The sequence below is a fragment of the Cryptomeria japonica genome, chromosome 7, assembly GCF_030272615.1.
Source record: "Cryptomeria japonica chromosome 7, Sugi_1.0, whole genome shotgun sequence".
NCBI classification, from domain to species: Eukaryota; Viridiplantae; Streptophyta; class Pinopsida; order Cupressales; family Cupressaceae; genus Cryptomeria; species Cryptomeria japonica.
The window spans coordinates 16,308,596-16,322,435 of NC_081411.1; the positions used below are offsets into that span (position 1 = coordinate 16,308,596).

At 35.5% G+C, this 13,840-nt stretch overlaps 1 protein-coding gene across 1 annotated transcript; it reads right to left on the reverse strand.

Moving 5' to 3' along the window:
* Positions 1-822: 822 nt before the first annotated feature.
* On the reverse strand, positions 823-5,729 carry LOC131037156 (disease resistance protein RUN1). Its single transcript, XM_057969202.2, has 5 exons — positions 4,798-5,729; positions 3,560-4,655; positions 3,042-3,452; positions 1,530-2,945; positions 823-1,441 (listed from the first exon to the last, which is right to left on the reverse strand). Exons 1-5 carry the CDS (start codon positions 5,520-5,522, stop codon positions 893-895), a joined length of 4,197 nt encoding a protein of 1,398 aa, XP_057825185.2. The 5' UTR covers positions 5,523-5,729; the 3' UTR covers positions 823-892.
* Between the last annotated feature and the right edge of the window lie 8,111 nt (positions 5,730-13,840).

A 13,840-nucleotide genomic window follows, 5' to 3' on the forward strand; every position in this document is an offset into this window, starting at 1 on the left:
AATAAGTATCAATATAGATAAGATTGTAAACCACTTATTAAAATTAATTACATCAAAACATTTTCATCAAAATGAATATAAAAGTTTTTAAAAAATGACATAAATATACTAATGATTTAGCAATAGTTCATACCACACCAAAAGGGTCAAAATCTTAGGACGTATTTTATTGTGGCATCACTAGAGAGAAATCCGTCTATATAGATAAATTTCATTTTTGAGATGTTTTCATAGAAATGTCCATATAAACAAGTGTGATGATGAGTGCGGAAGAAATGTAGCTAAAATAGTAATAGTCAGATTCTATTGTATTTAATCATTGTAATTACTGAATTGAATAGGACTAGTGTTGTGGTGTATGTTGTGATCATGGTGATTGCATAAGATTCCTTAGGCAACCCCATGATTTATTATATAAAGTGGGTCTACATTCTTCATTGAAATGTCTAGAAAAATACTTGTGTCAACAATGTAAGGAGAATGTGGAGGGGATGAAGTGAAACCTCAATAGTTAGATTACGCAAAACCATGAATTTCAAATATGAATATCCTTAGGATTTAAGGCCTTCAACAAGTTCACCACATAGTGTATAATAATTAAATGAGAATGTGAATCCTTGCATCAAACAACAAGAGGATTCCAATAACAATACAATCCTCCACGTTATCTAGTTACTTATTTTATTACTTTTTATAATTGACCTTACATCTCAACTGAGATGATATAAATTTTTAATTTTCTAATTTATTACAAAATATTATATAAAAAATAACAAAATTATTTAAATATATTTTTTAAAAACTAATTAGAATACAAGACCATGAACAAAATACTTTTTAAATTAACAGGAATATATTTAAATTCACATGTATATCAATAATGTTGACGATATTAATATGATAGCAACGCCCATAAACGGGTGAATGCCTCCACGAGCCTCTCCTCCTCTCCAGTCACAAGGAATGCTTTCGCCACTTTGATTGGGAACGGATCTTTTGTACTTAAGCGTATTTTAGCATCACTATACATCCTACTGGTAGAGGGCCATTGTAAGACTGCCATCAATACCCATTTACCCGCCTCCAACACCGAATCATATTCATTTGGAGAAGAAAAACATGTACCCGTCGCCGACTCGGTATCATATTCACTTGCAGAAGATTCGGTGAAAAATGGTAGCGTAAGGGTTATCCCCTCAGAAGTCTGGGAAAACTCCTGATTTACAACATAACATAGCAGAGTGCAGCGAGCATTGGAGGGCCATTTGAGGGACAGGACGGACTTCATTTCCCGGTTACCAAAGGAGTTCATTTTCCTTTTCATTTTCTGGTTAGCAAAGGAGTCAACGACAAAGAGATTGGAAAAGTCAAAGGACTTCAGACGTGTAACCGCATCAGGGACCGCCCGCGTGCATACTATTACTTGTTCTTTTGGACATTTCTGCAAGTCATGTGCACATCAACACGTTAGCCAATGCACAATCAATTGAAACTAATTAGAATTCTTTATGCCAATAAACTAGTATTACCTGCATACTTTGAATGCAACCTTCAACACCTGATCTGCTCATTGCCTTGAGATGCACTTTTCTCAATCTTTCCATGCGTTCCAAACTCTCTACGCCCACATCCTCCCACCTCGTATCTATGCTCAGCGCCTCCAACGCTCTGCAATGTTCCAAACCTTGTATTTTTTTGAGTGCATAGCAGTATCTGAGTTGAAATTCTCGGAGAAAAGACGATTGTGCAAAACTGGGAAGCTCATCCAACTCAGTGTTCCCTATCAAAACTATCCTCTGTAGTGTATTTGGTAGAACTTCGATCTTCTTTAAAGTGTCATTCGAATGAAGAAACAAAGTCTTGAGGCCGGGACAACAGTGTTCAGAGATGGAAATCTTGGAAACTTCAGTTTTATATAGCTCTATCCTCTTCAAACAAGTAAACAACCCTGCCCCGAGATCCAATTCGCGGATTGGACAACTCGATATAAGCAAATTTTGAAGATTACTTAGTTGCCTAACTGATTTTGGTAAGGATTTCACTCCTGAAGACTCTATAAATAAATACTTTAAGAGATTAAGGCACCCTAGAGAATCAGGTAAACATTCCAGCTTGGGAGAATCACGAATTGAAAGAAAAGTCAAGGAAGACAAATCTCCCAGAGATGTCGGCAGGCTTCTCGACAACTTACTAGAGATATGCAAACTTTGTAACTTGCTCAGTTGACCGATGTTGACTGGTATCCCCCTTAACCGCTCTGTCCCAGTTAAATTGAGCTCTGTCAAGGAAGCCTGATTTGTGATATGACGAGGCAACTCTTCCAACTGCTCGCAATTCTCGAGATTCAAATACTCTAGCTTCATCATGTTCTCCATAATGTCAGACTCTAAGGTCAGGCTCAAACAATAACTTAAGTCGAGGTGTTGCAGGAGTCTGAGCTCTTTAAAGGAGACTGGCAACTTCCTCAATTCTTTGCAACAGGACAAATCAAGGTGCCCCAGATTCTTCAAATTACCAAAACTACTAGGTAGTGATGATAGCTTTCCACAATGGAACAAATCAAGGTGCACCAAAGTTTTCAAATTACCAAAACTGCTGGGTAGTGATGACAGATTTTTACAATTCCTCAAATCAAGTTGCCCCAGATTTCTCAAATCACCAAAACTGCTAGGTAATGATGATAGATTTTCACAATGGGACAAATCAAGATGCCCCAATCTTATCAAATTACCAAAACTGTTGGGCAGTAATGACAACCTCAAACAAGCAGTTAACGTCAGGCGCTCCAGCGATTGAAGAAGACAAAATTCTTCCGGCAGGCTCCTCATTTTGTTGCCAGAATGCACTACTATCATTTTCAAATGCTTGAGACGTCCTATTGAATTTGGAAATCCTTGGAATCTTGAGCAATTGTTAATAACCAATTCTCTCAATTGCACAGGAGCCTGCAGCAAATTCTCAATGAGATTGACTACAAAGGGCCAGCAATAAAAATAATTCAAGTATATATTTAGAAAATCTTATTAAATGGAGATACTTACATTGTTGTCAGTCTTCCATAGTTCTCGTAGACATATTTTCACCTGCCGTGTTTCACTGAGTTCTAAAACCCTTAAATTTTCCAATGAATACAATGACTGAAGATTTATCTGCTCGGTATTGTACAAGCGAAGCCATAGCATCTCTCTTGATAGATCACAGAGCACTTGAAAATTAAACTTTCCTTCGACGTGAAAAATTTTCAATCCAAGCGAAGAGCGTGCTTGGCAATGAGATCTTCTCTGTGAGTTGAGCTTTCCACCAAGCAAAGACCGTGTCAGGTTGCAGAGGAGTGCCATGCTACAGGATCCTCTGCGTGTGTTGAGCGTTCCACCCTGGGAACATCGAGCAAATTGCTCAAGCTTGTTTGTGGATTCATATGTTGTGGCCATTACTCCTCGAATGGAAATTCCCTTTTAAATTCAAACAACAATGAAATAAAAAAGTTATCTAAACATGCACTAAAGAATCCAACAAATACAAGTAGAAAAAGAAGGTTGACACAATGCATTAATGTTACCTGAACTCCATTACCCGCATTTATAAATTGATCTATCTGTTGGGGAGACCAGAGACGGGAGGGTGATTGATTATTTGCAATTTCTCTACCCAAATCTCTCAAGTGGTCGTGCATTCTTATGTCATTGTAATCGTCAAGTTCAACGAGACACTTGTTCAGAAGCTTTTCCCAACTATGCAGGCCACTCCACCCTGATCCATCCCAAATTGCAATGGCTGAAGTTTTATTCATTCCAATGAAGAAACAAGCAGTATCTAAGAATATCTGCTTCTCTTCACAATCTAGAGCATCATAACTTATTTTTAGTCTATCTTTGATATCTTTGTCCAGTATTCTAGAGATCTTATGCAATAAAGTCTTCCAATAGTCTTTATTGGAGACACCATATAATTGTGCTCCAAAAACCTTTAAAGACAATGGCAATCCATTGCAAACATTTAGGAATCTTTCAACCAAATCCTTGAACTCTTGAAGAGGAGAGGACTGCAAGAAAGCATGCCAACAAAAAAGTTGCTGGGCATGAGATGGATCTAGTGCTTTCATTTTATAAATGAATGAGATACCCCAAGAGCTAAGAACTTCAAGTTCTCTTGTGGTCACAACAATCAGACTACCCCATCCAAGACTTTCCTTCTTGGGCACTAAAGCATTCAATTGGTCTGGGTTATCCACATCATCCAGAATAATGAGCACTCGAACAGATCTCAAACGGCTAGCAAGAATCCCCTTCCCTTCTTCTATGTTCTCAATTGATACTCCATGCAGACCGAGGTCCTCTAAAAGTTTTTTTTGTTTATTATGCAATAGGCTTTTAGAAGCAGCATCTCTAACATCTAATAGAAAACTAGACTTTTCCATAATTTTGTATTTCTGATTATATAAGTGTTTGGCAAGAGTGGTCTTCCCAGAGCCACCCATACCCCATATTCCCACAACTCGCACATTGTCATGGCTACTTGCAGATTGAAGTGTTGTCCTTTCAAAGTCTGTTAAAATTTCATCTAAACCAATTGGATGGTTGGCAACTACAAATGGCACATTTTTTATTACTTTCAAAACACAGCGAACAATTTTCTTCAACAGGCTCCCCTCGTCACTAAAACAGCAGCAAAATAGAACAGAACAAACATCGCTTAACATGACATGTATACTGAAAACTAAGAAATAAAAAATGCCCAAAAAGCAAATGATTGATAGAAAAGATAGTTACAGGAGATATAAAAGTATTTGGGACTCACTCTTCATTATGAATGATACCACCAACATTATATGAAACATTGTTTAGTGCATCCTTCCACTCCTCAATCTTCTCCAATGTGTATCTACCCTTTCCTGTATACCGGGAAAATGCCTCAGCATAGACTCCTGTCGCATATCGAACATCAGCGGGCTCAACATGGTAGAAAATAGGAATAATGGGGATGCCCGTTTTGAGCATAAAGGAAAGCTCTGCCAAACACCATGGAGATTGTGCATAATTCTGGGAAAGTATAGCTATGTGAAGCGAAGCACTGCGCATTGCTTCTTCTATTTCTGCAGGCAGGAAATCCCCCAACTCAAGCTCTTCTTTATCAAGAAAAACCCTCAATCCCATGCCAGTGAGGGTTTTATACAGAGTGGCTGCGAGTGTGTGTTTAACATCGGGGCCACGATGATTAATAAATACATCGTATGGCAGCTTTCTCTCTGGCATTCTGGATCTACCAGAAGTAGATACAACTTGTTCAAAAGCATTTGGAATCTCAAGCTCTGGGTGCCTAGAAGAAGATGCAGATGGTGCGATCCCTTCAAAAGAATTTGTAATTTCAATCTCTGATTGCCTAGAAGTAGATGCCATGAAATTATACCAAACTGAACAGAAAAAGAGACAAACAAATGAAATAAGGCTTCTTGTTTCCGCCAAGTATATATAACAGGAGAGGGAGTCGGTAGCGTAGATTGCATGGAAGAAAGGCTGAAGCATCTGGGACTATTTCATGGTCATTGCACTGGAAACTCGGTGGAAGGAACGAAAATCATAGATGTGGGCAGAGTAAGCCTTACTCAAAGACCTGGTCAGATGGTGTGTAGAAGTAGCTAGATGCCATGAAATTGGATGGAACTCAACAGAAACGAAGACAAACGAATGGAGGAGGCTTCTTGTTTGATGTGGTGAAATGCCTGCCAAGTATCGTAGCGTAGATTGCGTGGAAGAAAAGCAGAAGCATCCCGGACTTATTCACGATGATTGCGTGGAAAGAGCGAAGAAGCATACATGTGGTCACAGTCATCAATCACGCACACAAAGTCACTATCAATATTTCTGTAACTCTATGTAAATAGTTTTTCTAACCTTCACTAATTGTATACGTTGAGATAAAGTAGTATCGATAAAGTCATTTTTCTAAAACTAAAATTATTATTTTTAATTAATTATAAAATTCTGAGGTAAATTTTATGAAGTAAAGATTATTACAGATATATAAATAATAAATATAAATTAATTTAGATAAAATTAGTATGTCATTTAAAAGATAAATGTAGTAGATAAAGTATATAGTTTCAAGATAAATAATGAAAAATTTGTATTGGCATTTACATATATTTCATTTGTGCTATGGTACATTAACTTAATGTTCATGATTTAATTAATTTGATTTAGTCAAAATTATCTTAGAAATTTACACAATTTAATCTTATATCCCTCTGATTTGAATCTAAGTCATACAAATCAAAATTGACATATAAATTTAGATAGTGACTTGTAAGAATGATCTAGTAAAACGTTATAATAGAAATATTTTTGTATTTGTCTTCTTTATGTCTAGATATGTCAAGATGATGTTTACAAACACCTTTGAAGAGATTCATGGATCACTGAAGTTAATTTATCATCAACTCCACAAATTTGAAGACAATGTTTTCAAGCATGTAGATGTCATATATGATTTTGATGCTTTAAACAATCAAAATGTGCTCTAGATTTGTTTCTAACTCTAAATTCAATTATTCTTTATAATATATACTAAAATATTCTAATTTTTCTATTAATTCTTGAAATTTTGCTATCTTGATTTCTAGGGCTTTGAAATTCACTATTATATTGCTAAAACCCTACATTTAAAATGTAGCTAAGATCCGTTATATGAATGCCATCCCTTTATAATTTCATAATGACTAGTTCCCATGTTTCACTTAAAGGTTATAACTTAATCCCCTTGTTAGTTGTGGTAAGCTACCAGTCCCTTTTCCCTTATCAATTGTTGTTCACTTATAACTTTATGTATCAATCATGTCACGGTCATATTGTGACCTAGAGCTCCTCCTTATCTTTTACGTGACTTTCATGTGAAGTCCGAATGTCAAAATTGTGAGCTAACAATATTGCGCCATGTGTATGTGACAAAGGGGTCATACTTGCTATCTCTTATGATGCAATAAATGGTCATACTTGTGTGATGTAATTAAATATTAAAGTAGTCCCACCCAAAAGGGCTTTAATTAAAATGGGGTAGTTTTGTGTTGCCAAATGTCATTTGGCTTAATAATTGCTATACTCTCATTGGTGAAAGTGGAAGAAAATATTTGCAAACAGCTCAAGTGTAAAATCGAATGCTAAAGCTTGATTTTTAGCAAGGTTTCTTCATTGCAAGAACCCTATACATAAAATCGACATGTATAACTGTCATTTATTACTCAATAGAAAATATCAATGGCTAGCGTTGAAACGTAATTGAAGACATTAGCCAATTCACCACTCAAATTGTTCAAATTGTGTGTATTCAATGTGAAGGTAACAAAGGGGAAAATAGATTATTACCAAATTTTTAAATGAAGCAAAGGTAATCTGCCATTGCCTATGAATTATTCTAGAGAATTGTAACTCTCGGTGGAGTTACAAGTGTTACAACAAAGAAATGGTTTGCAATTGATTATGTGTGCATCATCATTACGTCATAGCAACAAGTAAGTCATCTATAATTCAAAATTGTTAGAGTCGTCTAGGAACTTAATCTTTTAGAATTATTTAGAAAATCAAAACACGCCTTTCACAAGAGAGCAACAAGAGAAAAATAATGTTTGATTAGGGGCATAATGGATTATATTGAATGGACTTATAAAATTTGTATATGATGCCTTGCTTATATAGAAAAGGTTGAGAGATAGGATTGAATGAGATTGTGACATGTGCCTTAATCCTATATAATCAAACAACTAACATGACACATATTAAATGACCTAAGACAAAATAATTAAATATATTTAAATAATATAATATCTAGTGTCAACAATGCAAATGCAAATGTGTTCAATTTATATAACACCCCTTTCTCCTATAGACATATAGACATATTGGACAAACAAAGATCACAAAGCTTATTACAACAATAAAAAATAATTATAGTTAGATTTATGAATTTAGAGAATATCCATTCATGTTTATTACAACTAGAGTTATCCATTAATTCATAGAATGTAGGAAAATGTATTATCAAATTATTATTAAAGTGCATCGAACTTTGCTTTGAGACCAACCCAAGTATCATGCATTCTCCACCATTACAATGAGGTATTCAACTTAGTATAGGTTTTTTTGAGTTGCGTATCCGTTCAAAGGTTTTCAACCAATTTGAATAGTGTAGGGATTCTACCATCTAAACAATATTGTGGCTAAATTTTAGATCCAATCTAAGAGAACCATGAAATCCACCACTTACCTAATAGAGGAAAATTATGAATTCCACCACTCTATCAATCTAGAACTCAATATTATTAGATTGACCAATTGACACATGCATACATATAGACACACACAAGTTTCTAAATTTTTGAGTCACAATTACATTCAACATAGTTTGGGGGTTATAACCACTTCCAATGAGCCTTAACACTCACTAACAAGGAAATACATTGATCACAATTTAAAACCTTGCAATACTAATTCAACACTTGTTAGATACTTGGTTAATCCCAAAGACATTGAGAAGAGGGGGGGAGGGGGGGGTGTGAATCAGTGTCAGACCGGTAGATGAAAGATTTAAACTTATTTGCAATTCTATAACTGAAATTAATATACCGGTAAACAAATAATAATGCAGTAAAGAGAAATAAGAGAGACAACATTAATGCACACCATAACGCAAGATATTTTGGCAAGGAAACTTGGTAGGGGAAAAACCTCGATGGGTTTGTGACGCACAATATTTACTCACTGGCCATATGAATAAATATTACTCAGTACAATAGGGGCCTGCACATGCAGGAAGGCCAACTGCCTAGAGCTCACTGCTCAACAACAAAACTAGAGTCCCACTGACTACAAAATTGGATGGTTAAATCCAATATAATGTACTGCTTCAAAATAGCATATGCAATGCTTGATTAAGTACAGGTTTAAGCTCTGTTTGATACCTCCGCCAAAACCTTGTTACGGAATAATCTTTGCTCTGAAAATAAATACATCAAAGTGCATCAACAACTATCTGGTATCATATCTTTATCCTATCACTTTCACCTTACAATAATTTCCACACATAAAAATATTGCTACAAATGACCTATAAGATCTCATACATATATGTCTTTATAATACATCATGTTGGCTATACAAATATTTAATTTTATTACAATGTATTTCGCATAAACAAAACTATATCCATGTCGGCCTGGAGTGCCGGTATGATCTGCTGCCAGTGTAAATTGGATGCCGGTGTGAATGATCTTTGATGTAGCTGTTGGTGTTGGTATGCGAAGTCTATTGCCGGTATAACCTGTAGAACCTTGATGAACCCTGTTACCAGTATGTTTCCAGCAATGAAAACATCTACCATTCTCATCTAAGTGTATAATGCCAACAATCTCCCACTTTGGCATTGATGACAACATTCATGAGAAAAACCAAAAAACAAACTAACTAAAACTATCAAAACTAAAAGTGCTCTCCCTGAGAAAATGATCTTCTTCTGTCCACTTTCACTATGCCTTTCTCTGTACATTTTTCTCATTATCACTCCCCCTTTGACATCAATGACAAAGGATGTCAAAAGTATCAAAAATTCAAAAATTTACTAAGAAACCGAAAGCCGGTTATGCAAAACTTGAAAAATATCTGCAAGCACTAAGTGAAGACCTTGCAAAAACTTAGAACTGTTAGCAATTATATCTTCAATCTGCCTGATCATCCCGGTTAGATAATGCATCTTTTGCTCCGATGAACTTTCACCTTGAATCGATGCCTTATATAATGCATTCTGACGTGTTAACAGGTTGTCCAATCTAGGACCAATTTTTTTCTTCAGCTCCCGGGTTTTCATCCTCAATCTAGCCTTTTCCTTTTCCTGATTTTCAATTTTCTCTTCATAAACTACCATTTCCTGATCCAAAACAAATGCCAGATCTGAATAACCAATCAAGTTATATGCTATGTCTTCAATTTACACCGGCAGCAGATCATACCGGCACTCCAGGCTGACATGGATATAGTTTTGTTTATATGAAATACATTGTAATGAAATTAATTATTTGTATAGCCGACATGATGTGTTGTAAAGACTCATATATGTATGAGATTGTGTAGGTCATTTGTAGGAATATTTTTATGTGTGGAAATTATTGCAAGGTGAAAGCGATAGGATAAAGATATGATACCAGATAGTTGTTTATGCGCTTTGATGTATTTATTTTGAGAGAAAATATTATTTTTTAACAAGGTTCTGGTGGAGGTATCAAATAGAGCTTAAACTGGTATTGAATCCAGCATTGCAGATGTTATTTTGAAGGAGTACATTATATTGGATTTAACCATCCAATTTTGTAGTCAGTGGGACTCCAATTTTGTTGTTGAGCAGTGAGCTCTAGGCAGTTGGCCTTCCTGCATGTGTAGGCCCCTATTGTACTGATTAATATTTATTCATATGACCAGTGAGTAAATATTGTGGGTCACAAATCCCACCGAGGTTTTTCCCCTACCGGGTTTCCTCGCCAAAATATCTTGTGTTATGGTGTGCATTGATGTTGTCTCTCTTATTTCTCTTTACTGCATTATTATTTGTTTACCAGTATATTAATTTTAGTTATAGAATTGAAAATAAGCTTAAATATTTCATCTACCGGTCCAACACTGATTCACTCCCCCCTCTCAGTGTCTTTGGGATTAACCAAGTATCTAGTGATTGGTATCAGAGCCTAGTCCTCTATTTGTAGAAGCCTAACAGCTTGAGGAAGGTTCTGAAACTGGTACCAATGGAAAATTTGAGACAACATCTGGAAGGAGCTCTTGAAGATTTTGATGCAGAAAAATTAAAGAATATCAAACTCGAAGAGGAACTCGGATCTTCTCGGGAATTCATTAAAGCACTTCAAGAAAACCTGGTCATGGCACAAAGTAAGAGAAAGGAATTGTGTGAGTCATTGCAAAAATAAGATGATGAAGAAAGGGAGACTCTTAGAGATATTGCAGAAAAACTGAGACAAGGGAACAATAACCTGAGGAATGAGATGCAAGACCTAACCATGAGCCTATGCAAAGATATTGAAGATAGAAAGAAGAATGCGAAAGATTTGGTCAAAAGACTTAATGAAAGATCAGATGAATCTCTAAGGCTTATTTATGATAATGATATGCTTAAAACTGAGTTGATTCAAATGCAACTTGACAAGGAGGAACTTATGAGACAAGTTGGCACTCTGGAAGGTGAATTGGTCGCTGCAAATGAATAAAAAGACCAATTCAAAAATAGTTCAGACAAACTTGATGATATGCTGAAAAGTCAGAAATCTGATGGAGAAACAGTTGGACTTGGATTTGAACATGGAGAAAGTTCTAGAACTTCAAACAATCATGATCACAAAAAACTGGTAAGGAAACCTAATGCTTATAAATTGAATGGCAAATGTTTTAATTACAACAAATTTGGTCATAGAGCAAATCAGTGAAGATATAGGAATAATCAGAACACAAATTGATCCACTGTTCAATGTTCAAAATGCAATAAATATGGTCATAACTCAGATATGTGCATAATGAATGTAAAATGCTACGCTTGTGGTAGATTTGGACATCTATCTAATCAATGCAGAACTCAAACCGGCCAAGGTTATGGAAAAGAAATTCAAAGAAACAATGTAACTTGTTATGCATGTAACAAGATTGGGCATATTGCAAAATCTTGTAGAAGCAAGAATTTACCAGCAAACAACAGATGATCTAATGACAAAGGCAAGGAAAAGGTAAATGAAATCAAGAAAGAATTTACTAAACAATGGATCAAGAAGAGAGATCAAAGAAATGATGAGTCTATCTTTGCACCAGCAAAACAGAGAAAACATGCACCGACAGGAGGTTCTTCATCTAACTAAGGAGTAATCATTAGGGGTAAGGCAACTAATTGAAGATCATGCATTTTACCCTCAGATGGTGGTAGGAAGTCTTAATTCTTCTTTACCGACAGACATGTTAAGTATTCACTTAATTGGAGAAGCCTTTAATGCGGTTGTTGGTAGAACTTTTTGGTTATAAAGCAAGATAAATCTCTCATTTCAACTTACCAAACATTCAAATATTTGAAGAGCGCGAAAGATAGAAAAGGCATTCAAGAGGCAAAGCAACAAGATATTTTTAGGGCATTCAAAGGATTTCACTTGCAGAGAAAGGTATTTATTCAGTAGCATGGCTTCATCATCTTCTGTTCCTGAATTCATTTGAAACCCTAGGGCATTTTTTAAGATTTCGAAGGGAGTTGCATTTACAAAAGACCCTAGGGCATACATTCACTGTAACATCAAAGATTTAGGGTCCGATGATTTGAAAAACATGTTCATAAATGTTATAACTAATAAACAAGGTTTAGTCAAACCGGAGCACAAGATTATTGAAGAATTAGGATTTGTAGATATCTTGAACATTCCTGAATTTCTAGATGAAATTGTCTGTTATGATCTTAGTAGAGTTCACAGTGAATTTTTATAGTTAGATTCAGTTTTCAAGATCACCAAGGAAGCGATTAGAGCTTTTACTGGTCTACCTTCTACTGGCACAATGCTTGATAAGAAAAAGAAAATTCCAAACAAAGAGGTTATGAGCTTAATCAATGCAACATCCGATAACAGGTCACTTAGGGTTAGTGATATCACTGATGAAAATGTCAAGTATGTGAGTATGGTGATTGGTTACAAAGTTGCTCATACCGATAGGCTGAATTTTGTTTCTAGTCTATGCATTCATAGTACTCATGAAATGGTGAAAAACAATGCTAAAATTGATATTTGTAAATGGTTGAAAGATGAACTGATGGAAAATATGGGTAAGATTAAAGGTGACAAGAAAGGAACTTTCAGATTTGGAAATCTACTTGTATGTCTAATGCTTTATTTCTCAAAGGAGATTCTCGGTATAGGACACAAGGACTTTGCATATGATATCCCTATTGGAAAACAAATCATGGAAGCAATTATCGGCATAGGTTCTGAAGGTGACAAGTGGGTAAAAGAATATTTCAAGAACTTTCAAACTAAAATGAAGGAAAGGGTAAGAATCCCTCAAAGTATTGTTGACAAGTATGATAAGCAGATATGTTTTGTTGTTAAGAGAGATGAGACATGGATGGAGGCAGTCACTCCTAGAACTATTTGGATAACAAAAATGGGTTATGAAGTGGATTTGAACATTCTTGAATCTTATGCAAAGATACTTCTTGATACACCAAGGGAACCTACAGAGAAGATATTTGGTACTGCAGAAACCATTGAGAGTGAGGTAACTATACTGAAGCAGAGGAAAAGAGGTAAAATAATTAAAGATGCTTTGAATTTTGTTGTTGATGTTAAGAAAGGGTTATTTGGACTTGACCAGATGAGTGGTGTTGCTGAAAGCATGAAAGAAAGTAAAAATGAACAGCAACCGGTAGCACATGTTTCACCAGTTGTTACCTCATCTGAGATCGACAGTGACAAGGCTGCAAAATTCAAAAGGGTAGAAAGGAAGAAAAGGAAATCCTCAGCGGCGCCTACTCCATCTCCAAAGAGAAGAAGAACACTTAGAAAGAAACAACAAGTTGTGAGAGAGCCCAATGATTAGAAGAATAAAGTTTCACAGAAGCCACCATAACCTAAGATAACAAATACTCTTTCCCTAGAGGAGCTTGTTAATGAGATAACTCAGGATGGAAATCTTGGAAATGTTAATAAATTTTATCATTCATTTGAAGATTCTGATAAGGATACCATTGAAGAAAGTATAATTTTATATCTAGACATATATAAGAAGGTACTTATTGAGGTTGTAGATGTTCTTCCAAGTGATTTA

Coding starts and splice junctions, on each gene's coding strand:
- LOC131037156 (XM_057969202.2), bottom strand. CDS start 5,522: ATGCTTCAGCCTTTCTTCCATGCAATCTACGCTACCGACTCCCTCTCC. Junction 3,453..3,559: donor ATGCGGGTAATGGAGTTCAG/GTAACATTAATG, acceptor TGAATTTAAAAG/GGAATTTCCATTCGAGGAGT. Junction 2,946..3,041: donor TATGGAAGACTGACAACAAT/GTAAGTATCTCC, acceptor AATTTGCTGCAG/GCTCCTGTGCAATTGAGAGA.